The sequence below is a fragment of the Chelmon rostratus genome, chromosome 22, assembly GCF_017976325.1.
Source record: "Chelmon rostratus isolate fCheRos1 chromosome 22, fCheRos1.pri, whole genome shotgun sequence".
NCBI classification, from domain to species: domain Eukaryota; kingdom Metazoa; phylum Chordata; class Actinopteri; order Chaetodontiformes; family Chaetodontidae; genus Chelmon; species Chelmon rostratus.
In genome coordinates this window covers 10,450,000-10,465,953 of record NC_055679.1, presented here as the reverse complement: position 1 = coordinate 10,465,953, position 15,954 = coordinate 10,450,000, and the positions used below count along the sequence as shown (strand labels likewise).

Below are 15,954 nucleotides of genomic sequence, written 5' to 3'. Positions count from 1 at the left end.
GGTGAAGAAGCTCATGAGCTCTGACCTGCAACAGCAGTAACAACAGGCTAAAGCTTCTACACAGTCATTACCTCGACTCACTGCTTCAGGAAAACAACATATCAATCATCTGTCTCGCTTATCAATACATCTATGCACTCATTAGACCTTTAGTCAATTGTTACCATTTTTACCATTTAACAACGAGTGATGTATGATTTCAGCCTCCACAGGGCAGAGTCTCCATTTCAAAACCACAAGCTACAGTCTTTACAAGCATCATATTGCACATTGCTCACTGTAAACCTATTGTGAAAGACACCTGCAGCAACAAACAACACACCTTGTTATGTCAGTTCATGTCTCAGCGCTGTGTAAGTAAGCAGGAATCATGTTAAATACCCCCTGAACAAACTGGATTGACTCTGGTTTTCCAAAATTTCTGGACAAACGTGAGACGACATTCAAGTTTAGATACAGACACTCACGACCCGACTGATCTGATCTGAAACCTCTTGCCAACATTGTGGTGGCGCAAGTGGAGAAGTGACGCTCCTCATTTCCATAATTTCCCTCTGGGGATTTAGACTCACAGTTCAAAATGCGGAATGAAAGAGAAGTACAACAGAAAGCAACTAGAAAAACAAAGTATGCTCAGCTGTTCCCTTTCCTGGATAATTAAAGGTTTGAGCATTATTGTGTCCACTGGCATGAGTAATTAATTTAAAGACACAGACAGCCATCCTGCTACAAATAAAAACTTTACAAATAGAGGAAAGTCTGACTCTATAGTGTTATGTTTGATTCACTGCTATGCAGCACAGTGAATCATTTGTTTTCCAATCTATTCATGTCTTTGATTAAAATGTTATGTTATGTTATGTGCTATTCATTAAGTAAAATGACTGGCTACCAAATCTTACTTTATAAGATATTCTCTAGGCTGTCTAATGAAGGCAAAAAATGGCTCAAAAATACAAAAAAGCCCAAAACATAGAACTTTTTACTGATACTTACTTTTTGTGAGTAGATAACTTTGCACTCCAAGTCTTACCTGAGCACCATTTGCAATACTTTAATCCCTGCAGATTTAATATGATATATGCACAGAGGGGGACTTACTTTGCGCCGCTGGAACGTGTGCCTCTTCTCAAACTCCTTCTTATCCTCATCCTCATACACCAAGATATAGTCGATCCTCCTCACGCCGTCATTGAAGAACAAGGAGTCCGGTTTGTCATTGAACTCTGCCTGAGAGCAAAAACAAGGCTCGTCAGGCAGCTCGGCCTCCTGAAACTCGTACACATCTTCCTCCATAATGTCATACATGATGCACAGAGAGAGGCGAGACTGTGTGTGTGCGGTCTGTGTCTGGATTATGTTAAATAAAGACCTTGGCCAGTCTATTTAACCAGCAGAAATAAGCCATGCAGGGGAAGTGGGAAGAGTCAACAAACATTATGACACCCGCCCTTCATCTCTCTCTCTTTCTTTCTCTCCACAGTCAGGCTGGTAACACCAGTAGGTATTAATAAAGCTTTTGCAAGCAAATGTAACTATTTGCATGATTTTAGTGACTATAATATCTACCGTCTGTTAGCTATACATATGTCCCTTGAGAAAAGATTCTCAAGTGGCTGCAATTTCCAAATACTAATCATTAGAAGAAGAGATAATATTTAAAAGATACAAATAACATGTCTTGACAATCAGTCAATTATTGTGTTAACTTACCAGATGTGCTTTGGCTACTGTTGCTCCTTCTTTAATACTTTGATATGTTGGTAAGAACTCCTCAGGGTAAACTGGAAAAAAACAGACCAAACACATATTTGTGAAAACAGACATGATAATGATAAAGGGAACCCAAAGCTGCATGGATATTTCCTCGAGCCTGAGTGATTTTAAGCATATTTGTATTCATATATCAAATCTGATGTAGTTTTGTGATTTTATTCATAGTTCTTTCATCTAGTAGCCACATCTGCACATAGCACATGAGAGCTGCTTTCTCACCTGAGGCTATAAATCAGAAAGAAATCATGGATGGATTAAAAGATAAACAGCTGCTGTAATTTTATTGTAAAGAATAAAGATGCTTAATTGAAAGATTGTGAAAGGTTATTCCTGAAACGGGACAAAATGTTCTACACTATGGTGGACATTTGCATTACAAGTATAGACTGATAGAAATCTACTGCAACGACACCATAATATTTCTAACTTCCTTTCTTAGAAGCTAATGATATGGCCACCTGAACCACATTACCTTAATTACTATTTTCTGAGAAGTACATTTTAAAAGTGTGTGACACTCCTCTGAGTCACCTGCACGGGAAGGATCTTATAAGGTTACATGGATCATACATCCGGTTCAGCTGACATTTACCTTCATCTCAACCGGATGTGTGCTTGTTACAACAAAGAAGCCCAGTCTAACTTATTGTAGCACCCAGCTATGTTTTAACGTTTTGCCACCTGGTTTTCACTTAACCAGGTTTAAACCACAGCTGAGCTCATCAAATCAGAAGTTACACAGCGGCAGAGATATTCTAAAACCAAAACTTCATCCCTGTGAGTGACAAGTAGAGAGGTAGGATAACTTTTTATTTTCATGAAATTCTCCTGATGTTTTTTTTTTTATTCTTGGTAACCTTTACTCAGCGCAAAAGATGATAAAGCAATTGTTTTAGCCGTGCTAGCAGCATGGACCAAAAGGTCCAACGTCGGTCTGTCCGTCAGTGTAATTCTAAGTCTGAATTTGAATTCGCCCAGTACCTCGGTTTATGACCAGCTACTTGCAAAACGGATAGCACTCTCATCATCTTCTGCTTAGATGATGTTACTTAGCAAATGTTAGCATGCTATCACACAAACCTTAGATGGTGAAAGCAATATACCAGCTAAACGTTAGCGTTGACACTGTGCGCACGTTACTACCCCAATTCCAAAACAAGTTGTTATGCTGAGTAAAGCTTACATAAGCACAGAATGCAATCAGCAAAAGCACTGTTTTTCCAGACAACAGTTTTACGAAGTGTTCCTGAGCAACGTCCCAACTTTATTTGTAGTTTGGAGCATGTTGACATTAGTATTTAGCTCTACGCCCTGCAGGGCTGAAGTAGCACGGCTGCAGACTCTGTCTTGTTTTATCTCTGTTTGCCAGTGAAGGTGCTGCTGACCTTACAAGTTCAACTTCACATTCATACGCTCACAGTCGGAAAGTGACCAGGGCGTAATTCATGTTGCACCTCAGTGGTGCTCACTGAAGCAGTGCTGCTTCTCATTCCCAAAGCCCGGTGACCCTCCTGTAAAAGCCTGTTTCCCCAAACGTCACACTGGTGCTGCTGCTTTTCTTTTCTTTTTTTTTTTTTTTTTTAGAGCTTCCACTCGGCTACGCACAAACCACAATGTTAAATCACTCCCCGGAAAAGAAAAGATGTAGGTCACCACCTACTGCAGTGTTTTTCCAGCTGTTCTTTCAGGAATCTGCATTCAGTATTCGCACTGCTGCCAAATCAAAACGAAGCAAAATCAATACTATCACTGTATGCACTGTTAAATGCTTCATAATTGTTTTACAAAACAGATGACACAACATCCAGTCTGGAAAGTCCGGCAATCTTTCCACATAAAGCAGAGCGCTATGAGAAAATTAACTGAAAACAGATGTTGTTTTCAAAACACAGACCATAGTGACACCCTGGGAAACTGAACTGTGCAATCACTGCTCTTCAAATGAGACTTTTCTATGACAAAGTCCTCCCCCAGCCTGGCACTCGGAACGCCATCAAAGCTTGTTATACTACGAACTCTGCAAAGAGCTTCTTATTTGTAATGACTGTCCCTTAGAATATTGCTTTTTTTTTTCCACAGACTTATGAATAACTTGCTGGAATCTAACAGCCTGGATTTTTAATATCTGACTCCTCTTACTTGTCAAATAGATGGTACGAAGAAGGACAGATCCAAGAATATTAATCGCAGCTGGTTAACCGTTTATCCACTTCTTTTTTACACTGATATATTGTCTGCCTAAATCCTCAGTGTAATATCACATGTAAGGTAATGGTCAAAGGGGAAAAGGCAGGAAAACTAAATTTCCTCTTTCTGTGTGTTTTGGTTTGTTTGCTGTGGACGAGCGGCCATTCTGTATTACCCAGATGTCTATTTTCTGCAGTCACCACTTTGATGTGTAAAATAAATAAAATGTGCACCATCTACTGAGTCATCAAACCCTTCGAAACCTCTGCAGCCTGCAGTGAGTCAGTGAGTATGATTCTTTTGAAAAGCACGCTGCAGCTATGCCCATAAAAATCTGCTTTCTTGCCACAACCCACCCGCCCAGCGCTCACTTCCTCTCTAGAGAACACCCTCCATAACAACACACAAAATAATGAAAACAGACTAAACAGGAAAAAAAAGCATCATTCTTTAACAGAAACAGATGTCACAAACTTTTTTTTATCTCGTGCAACATAAAGGTCCATGATGCATATTGTATTACACCGACAAGGGCTCACATTTTAACACTCAACTCTTTAAGTTTAATGCCAGCCACTGCTGAGTGTCCTTCTCACTGTCTGACAGGAAACTGTTTTCTGCACCGGTATCAGCAGTTAGTGCATATAATTGTATGCTTTGCATGTGAAATAAGATCAGCGATTATTCATTTTCATTGAACCATGCTTGCAGCGGTGGAAACCTGGTTCTCTCCCACTGACCCACAGAAACCTTGCATCAACACCGCAGAAAACGGTGATGAGTGCGTGTTAAAAATCATCAGTGTTTTTCTGCTGTCATCCCAGCATCACAGGCTGCAACAGTGTGTGAGCATTAATAATACATTTGAGGAGAAGAGAAGGCTCCATTAAACAGAGTGTACTTTAACATGGCCTTTGTGATCTAGTGTGAAAAGCGCTGATCATTTCCATATGGTCAGACCTTTTAAATACTGTATTATTGGCAACTATTCAAGTTAACCCAAAGGGCCATTTGTCTCTCAGTGACTGCGAGTATAAAACATGAATGCAATACCAGACGGTATGTCACCGAGGACAAGACGAAACACAAAGGAGCTTACAGATTGAGCAATCTTTCCCATGAAATACAAGCGTGTGGGCTGACAGCTGTACAGGCACTGCAACATACTTCACTGTAGCTTCTATTATTCCATTCCAAAGTTAAGTTGCAGCTGCAGCTTGTGGTGTCAGGAATGTAAGAAATGCAAGAGACAAAAGAGTGTGGAGAGATGGCATCAGTTGTGGCCTCCAAAGCTGCAACCATAGAAGGATCCACACCGGACATCTAAGAAATAAACAAGGACTCTACCTGTTTTTTGTTTTTTGTTTTTGTGGCTTTCTGTTAAAAACTGGTGACAGCCCAATATCTGTTATCTGTATTCACGTGTATTGCGGTTGCAGTGGGGTGAGCTTGTGCCCTACTAAAAATGTGCGCGCCACACCCCCATTGGTGAACAGAAACTCTGCTTCACATGCCATGTGCATGGTCTGAATGTTAAACAGACTCCTATACTCAGGGCTTAACATACTGATCATTTACTACAGAACAATAATGTGTTTGTGTTCAGCAGGGAGACCATGACCCAAGAATTTCAATCAGATCTTCTACTTAAGTGAAAATAGCACCAAAACAGTGTAAAAACACTCCATTGTGAGTGTATTTCATTGAAAATGCAACTTCAGTACAGAATTATTAGCAACAAAATGGACCCATAAGTACTCATTAGGCATCATAATGGTGCATTGCAGTGTTATATCATCATACATTACTGGATTATTATTACTGATGCAACATTTAATCACGATTTTAATGACGCAGCGAACTTCAACCCGACTATTTTATACATTGATGAGTACTTTTTAAAACCGGAGAACATCCTTTTAAGGTTTCCAAATGTTTTGTACGTAGAATCGATGCATATCCTCAATTAGAGCTGCACTGATTAATCGATTAGTTGTCGACTATTAAATTCACTGGCAACGACTTTGATACTCGATTAATCAGTTTAATATTTTTTTAAGAGCAAAAAGTCAAACATTTCTGATTGCAGTTTCTTAAATGTTAATATTTTCTGGTTCCTTCACTCCTCTATGATAGTAAACTGAGTATCTTGGACAAAACAAGACATTTGAGGCTCTGGGACACACTGATCAACGCTTTTCACCATTTTCTGACATTTTGTAGACCAAGCAACTAATTTAATCAAGAAAACAATCGACAGATTAATCCACAATGAAAACAACTGTAAATTGCAGCCCTATCCTCAATGTAACAGTAACTACACTCAAAAAACATGTAGTGAAGTAAAAAGTGCAGTATTTTCATACTCAACGTACAAGTATCTTAAACTTGTATTTAAATACTACAAGAACTCATGTAATTGATTGTGGTCCAGCACTTTTAAGCATCTTTACAAGCTGTTCTTAAAAAGGGCACCACCCCTGAACGCATCACTCCTTCAATTGAGAGCAGAAAGAAGAGCAGTGATGAAGAAGGGGCTAACATCCAGACATGATTATGGCCTGTCTGATGTATTCCATGTATCAGCTGTACTGTGTCTCTGATTGCTGAGTTTAAACCCAGACAGCGTCCCTGAACCCACACCAACACATGTCTGCAATACACAAAACTGTCTTCTCACCAACTTCCTCGTTTATGATGCCAAGTTCATTATCACCCTCCATCTCCTCCGTCTCAGTCATGGAGTCCATCTCGAAGATGTCGTTGCCGCTCATAGTCCTTGTCGGCGGGTCCAGTCACATCACAACAAGAACTTCGCTAATTCACCGACAGCCGACTGTATGTGACAGCAGCTTTAAAGCGCAGCCCCGTCCTCAGCGCATTACTGCTATATTTCTCAACACTCGCTCAGCCGCGTTAACTTTCAGACAAGTTCAGACTTGAGACGTGAAAAATCAAACGGGTGTGGTCGGAGGCGGAGGAGAAGGAGGGTGTTGACGTTGTTCAGCCATGTTTGACAGGTCTGGTTACGCCCACTTCACATGCCTCAGAAGTCAGTTGCAACGCTTTCTAATTAAGAAGTCGACAAAAGTGGCACTCGAGAGTATGCAGAAAAAAAGTGGTACATTACTTTAACATTGTACACACGTGTGTTAAAAATATCAAGTTATTCTCCGCAAAAAAAAAAAACATTTAGATTCAACTTTTGAGATGTTTGGCATTCAGTTAGCATCAACACTGCGAAACATAGCTCCGTTAGCGACCCTTGTACGTTAACCCGCTACTTCATTCAAATAACGATAATTAAAGTCAACCGTTAACCGATATCCAGTGACGGGTTGTTGCTTTAAATACGTTTTCATAGTCGCATCATTGACTGTTGTCCGTTTGTAATGATAATATGTTTAACTGAAGCGAAACAAACGTTTAATTCCAATATTTTCACTGACTTCTACGGCCGTAGCTACCGCACCAGAGAGTTGTTTAATAAAGACAGAAGGCAGACAGAAGACATCAGTATGAGAACGAAGTAAATTTTTAAGTTTCATCAGGGGAAACGTACGGGAATCTGAAGTAACATATGGGCTAGGAACTATTTAATAATGCCGCTCGGCAACTAGGGGAAGGGAAACGGTGACGAAACACCACGGGACATATTTCCGCTAATAACAAACCTGCTAGCCTGCAACGTATAAGTGTATTGTTTGTGCTAGTCATTCCAAGTTTGTACAAATAGTCAGGTGATGATGGTTTCTTGGAAGTGAATTAAATAGAAAAAAATTAGCTTAGAACTACGCAAATGCCATAATGGGTAAGTGTTTATGTCGCTGGTAATGAACGTGAATCAGCAAACAGATGATTCTGGTTAGTGTTAGCTAAAAGGCTAACGTGGTGGTCAGTGTCATGCGCCCTTAGCAAGTAGTTCATGCTAGCTTGCTAACGATGTGGAGTTATTGATGGCATGCCCTGAGACTGATTGGCTCTCCCTCTGACTGGTTAGACAGTCCGTTTATTAGTCAAAACATGACCTAAAGAGAGCAGCCACGGTTTTCAGTAGGTTGAGATTCATTCCTGACCTGGAAACGTTCTATTAGCAGGGTATTCTCCAGGTGAGCTAACGTTCAATGATAAGCGGGCAATATTTAGTGCTGGACATGGCAGTTTATGTATGTCAGGCTGCTCTATCCATCATCAGCAGCCATGATAAAATAATAATTCTGTCATTGCACAGGTTATTTCCGTAGTGTTATTAAGGATATTGCAATTGCAACAACGTGTTTACAATGTGCAATGTTCAGGTGTAAGATCATTTTGATATGATTTAACGCTTGATATGTCATGTAACACTACACTTACAACATACTGTACAACATGGACTTTGTTTGGTTCTGTGCATATTTAAATCCCATTTTTAGAGATCATCTGTGTTAATGCACATTCTTTACGCTGTATATTTTTTAACCATTGAACTGTGCTATAAGATGTTACTGGTAATACATGTCAGAGTTTGGGTCTTAACTTTTGTGTCTAAATAATCCCACAAAGTGTGAATCAGGTATGTGACTATTCACAAAAATAAAGTTCATCTCATTTATTCATTCACATACATTGTTTTCAGTGATCGATCTCACTCACTTGAATCTGCAATGTCACGTCAGCCCAAATCCTGGCTGACAAACTATTTTCCTCGTGGGAAATACAGGGAAATTAAGTTTAGATATTGTATGTTTACTCTGTTACACCCCAATTATGACTAAGGAGAACAGAAGATTTCAATTTGCATTAGGTGTAGCAATTTAACCCGAAAGTTAAGCATTTGACAATGTAAACTTTACAATTACTGCAAAACAACTTTACCCAGTGCTTGATGGTTGGTGTTATTTTTCTGTTACTCTTACAGATCAGTACGTGCTGCAGATCGGCAAAACCAAGATGTTCTCGGTGTCTCACAAGACGGTCTTTGTGGTGGACCACTGTCCCTACATGGCAGAGTCGAGTCGCCAGCAGGTGGAGTGTGACGTGCTGACGAAGAGTCGAGCCCAAGGGGTTATTCCTTTGGCCCCTGTATCCAAGTCCCTGTGGACCTGTGCTGTGGAGTGCTCCATGGAGTACTGCCGGATCCTCTATGATATTTATCCAAGGGACAAACTGGTTAGCTTCTTGATTTTTGTTTTTGTTTTTTTTTTTTACTCAGACTGAAATGTTTTAGCTCAAGCTGTTTCTCCACCACCAGTTTCACTTGCCGTTTGAATTTGGACATGTTGAAAAATACAGTTGAGGTCACAAGGGGAAATCTTACGTATGAGCATATGTTTAGAAAGTTTTAACCATATGTTTAGAAACTTTTATCCGATGTATTAACCGATGACATCGACACTGCCGTTCACATTTTCTGCCAACTCTTTATTTTACAGATCAATTACATTGTGAGTGATTCAGAGTTCCACATCTTGAACAGCTGGAGGCAGGAAGACCAGAGCACTCATGAGGTAATCCACTGCCCACGAAAACACATTTTGGAGAAATGCAACCTTTCTTTAAAAACACATCAGTGACCACATTTTAGCAGAAGTTGGACTTGCGATATGATTATTCTCCTCTTCTGTGGCAGCTCATGTCAGCTCTGGCAGCTGTTGGGCCACCCAACCCACACGAAGACCCTGAGTGTTGCAGCATCCTGCATGGGCTGGTTGCCGCGGTGGAGTCGTTATGCAAGATCACAGAGTTGCAGCACGAGAGGCGCACCACTCTGATGGACACAGCCGACAGAGTTGCCAACAGGGGGCGTATCATCTGCCTTACCAACGCTAAAAGGTAAACATTGCCATTAACATGGCAGGCAGTCAACAGCAGCCTGTTGGCCAGTTGTTGTTGTTGATGTGCTTAAGACTGTGCTAATGCAGTGCTCTGTTTGGGTTTTATCATACAGTGATACTCATGTGCGCATGTTGGAAGACTGCATCCAGGAAACCATTTTAGAGCAAAACAAGCTGGCAGCAGGCTCGGACAGGTCAGTCTCAGATGATGTGCGAAGAAATGTGTTACTCACTTGTAAAAATATTTTTTTAATCTTGAAATAGGCTGAAATACAGTGTTGATAATTCTCTCCTATTAGATACATATGTGGCATAGCTTACACCACACTGTTGATGCAGTAATTCTTAACTTTTAAGAAGGTGATAAATTACTTATAGATTTGTTTTCTTACCTTGAACTCGCTGTTGTGTGTTTCAGGCTGATGGCCATCCAGCAGTGTGACCTGGTTCTAGTCCACATCTACCCACAGGGTGAGGACACATTGGTGTCTGACCGACCGAAGAAAGAGGTGGGTAACAAGGAAGAAAACCACCGTCATAGTTTGCACTCTGTGGGTTCATAAAGACACAGCAAATGAATCAAAGCAAGACTTCGTTGTGAGTTTGTGTGAAAATGTGATGCTTAACGCTGGATTTGACACCATGTCGCAGCTGTCTGTCCTCACCGCATCTTCCTCTCTCGTTGTGCCAGATCTCCCCTCTACTCACCAGCGAGGTTCACAGCGTTCGCGCGGGCCGCCATCTAGCCACCAAACTCAACATTCTGGTCCAGCAGCACTTCGACTTGGCCTCCACCACCATAACAAACATCCCCATGAAGGTAAGGGGCCTCTTGCCCTTCGCCTGGCCTTGCACATGCCTCACCAAAATTAACTCACATTAACTTTTACATTTTTTTTCTGTTGCTAGTACAAAAATGTTGTCATGTCGAGAATGCAGTGAACCACTCTCTCTTTTCACTTGATTGTTTGCTTTTTGAAAAGATTTTCTCTCATAGCCTTCACTCTTTTTTTTTTGCTTGCTTAATCTTTATGTATGAGCCCTTCCTCACCTGTAATTACTCATGCAACTTTGCAGTCTCATCTTTTTTGTTTATCTCATCTGCATGTTGATATGACTGTGAATCTGCTGCTGGTTTCATGCTGTATTTTCTGTTTTGCTAGCCCACATTAAATGTTTGCGACCAGGTTAGTACTCTTATCACACACACATCAAAGTGAGGAAGGGGCAGAGTTTACACCACCTAGTTTGAAGTATGTGTTTTGAGCTCTACTGTTGCAACAGGCTTACAGTGTCATGTATTTATTTTGATGTGACACTTGGTCTACAGATTTGCTGGTGAGGCTCCAGTGAAGGACAGGCAACTCTGGTCTCGCGGTGGACACCCAGGAAATGCAGAGTTTGGGGTTTGCTGGAAAAGCCTCCACACCTGAAATAACCTTTTTAAAAACATTAAATGATGTAATAGCCTTATTGACTCACCAATTGTTTTAAAATAAACAATTGTTGTGAAAAATCAATTTTTGGGTGTTTTGACATAGTGTTTCTGCCAAATTCTGATTCTCAAAACATGTAGAATATTAACATTGCATTCAGATGTTTTTATATCCAAACATCTGTGACCAGCGTTGCCTCTTCTGAGTTATTAAATCCTGTCAGTGTCTCTCAGGTGTTTATGCCTTAAAAGTTGTCCAAACTTTCCCCTGGTCTCTGTTTTCCCCATCAGTTCCCACTCATCCCCCCTCTTAGTGTTTTGATGTGGTCCATTGTTGGTGTCTGGATAACACATTTTGTTTCAAACTTTATCTTTAAATGTTTAAACATGATTCCCAGTGGTTATAGTCTAGGTATGAGACATATACCTACTACTTATTTTTCAGTCCATCTGTCAGTAGTGTGCCGAGAGCACACAATCTTTTTTCTGTAGGATGGCAAAGGCATGACCCACCCTACTCTGCCTTTGCTTGGCTAGTACTCAAAGATTGGGTTGGCTAGGTTTGGGCATGAGGAATGACAAATGGTTAAGGTTAATGTAAGGAATATCAGGGTAAGCCAATCAGAGGCAGAGTAGGGCAGGGCATGCCTTGTCCAAAGAATATGCTAACCTTGTTGGTTAACCTCAAATAACAGCACAACAAAATGTGACCTTTGGAAAATTTTACTTAATGTAATTAATAGGAAAGATGAAACAAACTACTCCATCAAAAATTTGCCTCCAGAATTACATAGAACGTTGCGATGCTACATCGCTGCGGTTAGGCTTCGGGTTAGAGGCAGAAATTAAGAGTATTCTCATTTCCTCAGGCACCACTACACCACTTATGATTTCACCTTTGGCGTCCCTGAAACTGTTTTTTTCCCAAGTGTAGAAAGCTTGTGATTAAAAAGTGTGTTGTTAGATTTTTAGACTTGGGTCCAAATTTTATCAAGCTGGTTTTGTAAGACTGGGAATCCATGATTTATGTCAAACGGGTGTAGGCTCAGTTCTGTGTGAATCTCAGGACATTTGCATTAAACACTAGTCTCTGATGTGAACAGAAGAAAACAGACTTGAGTCACCCAGCGAGCAAACCTTTTTCTTTCACTCCATTATCATTTACCCTTTGGAACATGAAATCAGCAGTGTTGATGTGTGTTTGTGCTCGTGTGTGTGTTTGTGTTTTAGTTTAAACATTTTAAGAGCTGACTTCATGCTGACCTGTGTTTGTTATTGTCTCTGCGGATGGACAGGAAGAGCAGCACGCCAACACATCAGCCAATTACGATGTTGAGCTCCTGCATCACAGAGACGCTCACCTGGAGTTCATTAAAAGCGGTGGGTATTGATAAAGCAATGAGTTTTCCTTTTCTATTGGTTGGCCATTAAAAGAGCTTCAGACACAACTACACAAGATAAAGCAGTTCATATCTGAGGCAAAACTTTGCTCTGTGAACTAAAATAATTATTATGTTATAGGGATTTTATGCATGCTTAATAATTTAAATTCACCAATTTATCCTGAAAAACTAACCACTCACGTGTCATCTTTGTGTCGTGCAGGAGACTTGCATATGGCCGGCACCAGCACTCGAGAAAACGGACTCAAAGAGACGATAACGCTGAAATGGTGCACTCCACGAACCAACAGCATAGGTGGGCACAGCCAGCCCAAAAGCTCTTGTTTGTCAGTTATTTCATTTGAAGGGTTTTAAGATTTAAAAACCAAAATGCCTGTTTCCCCGCAGGCCACGGTGATCTATTTTAATAGCTTCTTACATTAAACGGCCAAAACCCAAAGATATTCACATTATGATTTGAGGATGACACGCATCAGATCCTCATTTCATATCATTCCTCATATCATTTGAGATGATAGAAGTAGCAAATGTTCAGCTTTTCTGCTTGAAAAAAAATGCTACAATAGACTTTTTTGTTGCAGCTCTACTTTGAAGTTGTAATTCAGGAGAACACATACAGTATTATATGTATTGTATTTCTGTAGGCATAAGGGGCATATTGAGCAGAAAAGAGTTATCGATGGCAGCATTGACTTGACTGAATTATTTGTGTCTGTGTTTTTTTCCACCTCAGAACTGCATTACTGTACAGGAGCCTATCGCATCTCCCCCACAGACGTAAACAGTCGGCCCTCGTCATGTTTGACAAACTTTCTCCTAAACGGTAAGATAGATAGATAAGCCTGTGTACCGTGTCCACTGTCCTTTGTCCAGCTTCTTTGCCTTGAATTGATCTGCAGACTAATTGTTGCTTGGCTGCCTCTCCTCTTGGGTGACCACAGGTCGATCGGTGCTGCTTGAGCAGCCGAGGAAGTCGGGCTCAAAGGTCATCAGCCACATGCTCAGCAGCCACGGGGGCGAGATCTTCCTGCATGTGCTCAACAGCAACCGCTCCACCCTGGAGGACCCGCCCTCCATCAGCGAGGGCTGTGGGGGCAGAGTGACAGACTACCGTATCACGGTACGTTCATCTCACGCCGACTGTGTTTCAACCTGCGCTAATAATCCTCAAACGGTAACTGTCTTTTTTTGGTCTGTTTCAGGACTTTGGTGAATTTATGAGGGAGAACCGGCTCACTCCTGTGTCCGAGTCCTCCCATGATCCCTCTGGGAAACTACCAGCTGAGAGGGCCAAAGCTCAGCTGGAACGTCACACTCGATACTGGCCGATGATCATCTCCCAGACCACCATCTTCAACATGCAGGCCGTGAGCAGCATGCAGAGATACTTTTTATTTACTTCTACCAAAGATTTCTATCATACAAGTGAAGCCTCCAACATGCTAGGATGACAACATCTGCACATAAAAGATAATCTGCCTACTGGATGTTCCTGGTGAATGTGGCGTTTCTGTGCCTCCATGTTGGCCCACATCACCACCCTCCAGCTCACTCCTGTGTCTTCCTGTTTTCCTCCTCTAGGTGGTTCCTTTGGCTAACCTGATAGTGAAAGAGACTTTGTCTGAGGAGGACGTCCTGACCTGCCAGAAGACAGTTTACAACCTGGTAGACATGGAGAGGAAGAACGACCCCCTCCCTATTTCCACCGTAGGATCCAGAGGCAAAGGCCCCAAGAGGTATTTATCCAAAGCCTTTGACATCTTTTATCTTCTTTGGTTAAATGAGCATCACAATTTCAGTCAGCTGAGTCGCTGATGTTTCTGCGTCGCAACTTTCTCCAGAGACGAACAGTATCGCATCATGTGGAACGAGCTGGAAACCTTAGTGAAAACTCACGCCGGAGACACAGACAGACACCAGCGGGTGCTGGACTGCATCATCGCCTGCCGCAGCAAACCTCCCGAGGAGGAGGAGAGGAAGAAGAGAGGGAGGAAGAGGGAGGAGCGGGAAGACAGGACGGAGAAAAACGGCAGCAAGGACACAGACGACAAAAGCTGGCAGGACTCGGAGAGGTCGGTGGTGCTCGGATTGTCGCCAAACTTCAGTGGCAAAAAGAATCTTTGCTGTGGTCACGAAACTTTCTGTTCTCTCACTGTCTTTTTTTTTTTAACTGAAGACTAAAGGGTTTGCTGGATAAAGAAGATCAGGAGTCGGAGGTGATCAAGGATTCCCCAGATTCCCCGGAGCCCCTCAACAAGAAGCCGCGTCTGTCCACAGAGGAGGTTCAGCCTCCCGAGAGAGCAAAAGGTACCAACCCTCTCCATGCCTTTTCTGCTTAGAAAACAAACCACCTCAAAAATACTGCTGAGTCATGAAGAAATCATTGACCAACTGCTGGCAGTGTCCAGCTCACTAAGCAGCTTTGCATTTTTTAAACGCTGGTCTCAGTTCAGACAATGTAAAATTATTGGGTTTTTCTTCTTAAACTTGAGGGGGCACAGACTGTTAGTACAGGGTTTGCAGGGTTCACACGGTGAAATATTTAAGAGCTTTTTGATACCAGAGGAAGGAAAACCAGTCAGAATGAGGAGGCCTACAATTATTTATTAAGTTTTATTTCACATTCAGTCAGTCTCATTTTGTAGTACATAATAATTCCTTATAATCTAATTAATTAAATCAATCTGACCTTAATGCAAATCAGTGGATAATTATCTGTATATGAGGTTGGACCAATCAGAGCTTATGACAGCAAATAGCAACTGATGACATCACGCAGGCCTAACTGGGTGTGTGTTTTTCTTCTCTCTGTGGTTTTGCTTTACTCTTGCTGCAGGTCCTGTCTCGCTCCTCACCATGTGGACCAACCGCATCACCGCAGCCAATTCCAGGAAGCACCAAGAGTTCGTTGGAAGAGTGAGCTCCGTGAACAACAAGTTTGAGTTGTACCAGCAGCTCAAAGACGAGAATGGGTGTGTACTTATCGCTGTAACATTTCTCTTACATTGAATGATGTCCAAATTTTTGAACCTGTATCAGATCACATCTAAAAATACATTTCTTATGGATCAAAATTTTCATTTTCCCGATGTACAGGATGGACGTTCATGAAAACGGCAAAGCCTCCAGATGATGTTTCCATCGATCCATAGCTTCACCCCCCCGCCAAGGATGAGATTGTGGACCACAGTGTTTTTTAACATTACACTCCCAGAACAAGGACATCAGATAAAATAGACCCTGAACTCTAACGAGGAATTTCTAATTTTTTTTAACCATGGTTTTGTAGATATGCTGTTCACATATTGTGTAAAGCAATAAAAGCTGTTAATAGAGA

At 41.5% G+C, this 15,954-nt stretch overlaps 2 protein-coding genes across 4 annotated transcripts in view; one reads left to right on the top strand and one right to left on the bottom strand.

The window, feature by feature from the left end:
- The window catches only part of ano6 (anoctamin 6), a 21,319-nt gene extending 14,406 nt beyond the window's left edge, over positions 1–6,913 (bottom strand). Inside the window, exons 1-3 of the mRNA XM_041964067.1 lie at positions 6,644–6,913; positions 1,714–1,784; positions 1,102–1,230 (exon numbers count right to left, since the gene is read on the bottom strand). Coding sequence (XP_041820001.1) covers positions 1,102–1,230; positions 1,714–1,784; positions 6,644–6,737 — 294 coding nt within the window. The 5' untranslated portion in view covers positions 6,738–6,913. The remainder of the gene's footprint in view (positions 1–1,101; positions 1,231–1,713; positions 1,785–6,643) is intronic.
- Positions 2,448–15,954, top strand: ints13 (integrator complex subunit 13). 3 transcript variants are annotated; one of them, XM_041964069.1, is made up of 17 exons: positions 2,448–2,572; positions 8,864–9,114; positions 9,378–9,452; positions 9,575–9,777; positions 9,893–9,973; positions 10,198–10,288; positions 10,471–10,599; positions 12,510–12,594; positions 12,820–12,912; positions 13,351–13,440; positions 13,559–13,737; positions 13,820–13,984; positions 14,199–14,353; positions 14,459–14,689; positions 14,794–14,924; positions 15,454–15,589; positions 15,714–15,954. In XM_041964069.1, exons 2-17 carry the CDS (start codon positions 8,896–8,898, stop codon positions 15,748–15,750), a joined length of 2,100 nt encoding a protein of 699 aa, XP_041820003.1. In that variant the 5' UTR covers positions 2,448–2,572; positions 8,864–8,895; the 3' UTR covers positions 15,751–15,954. The 3 variants fall into 3 exon arrangements, with proteins under 3 accessions (XP_041820003.1, XP_041820004.1, XP_041820002.1); XM_041964070.1 differs by lacking the exon at positions 2,448–2,572 and adding an exon at positions 4,231–4,248; XM_041964068.1 differs by lacking the exon at positions 2,448–2,572 and adding an exon at positions 7,636–7,774.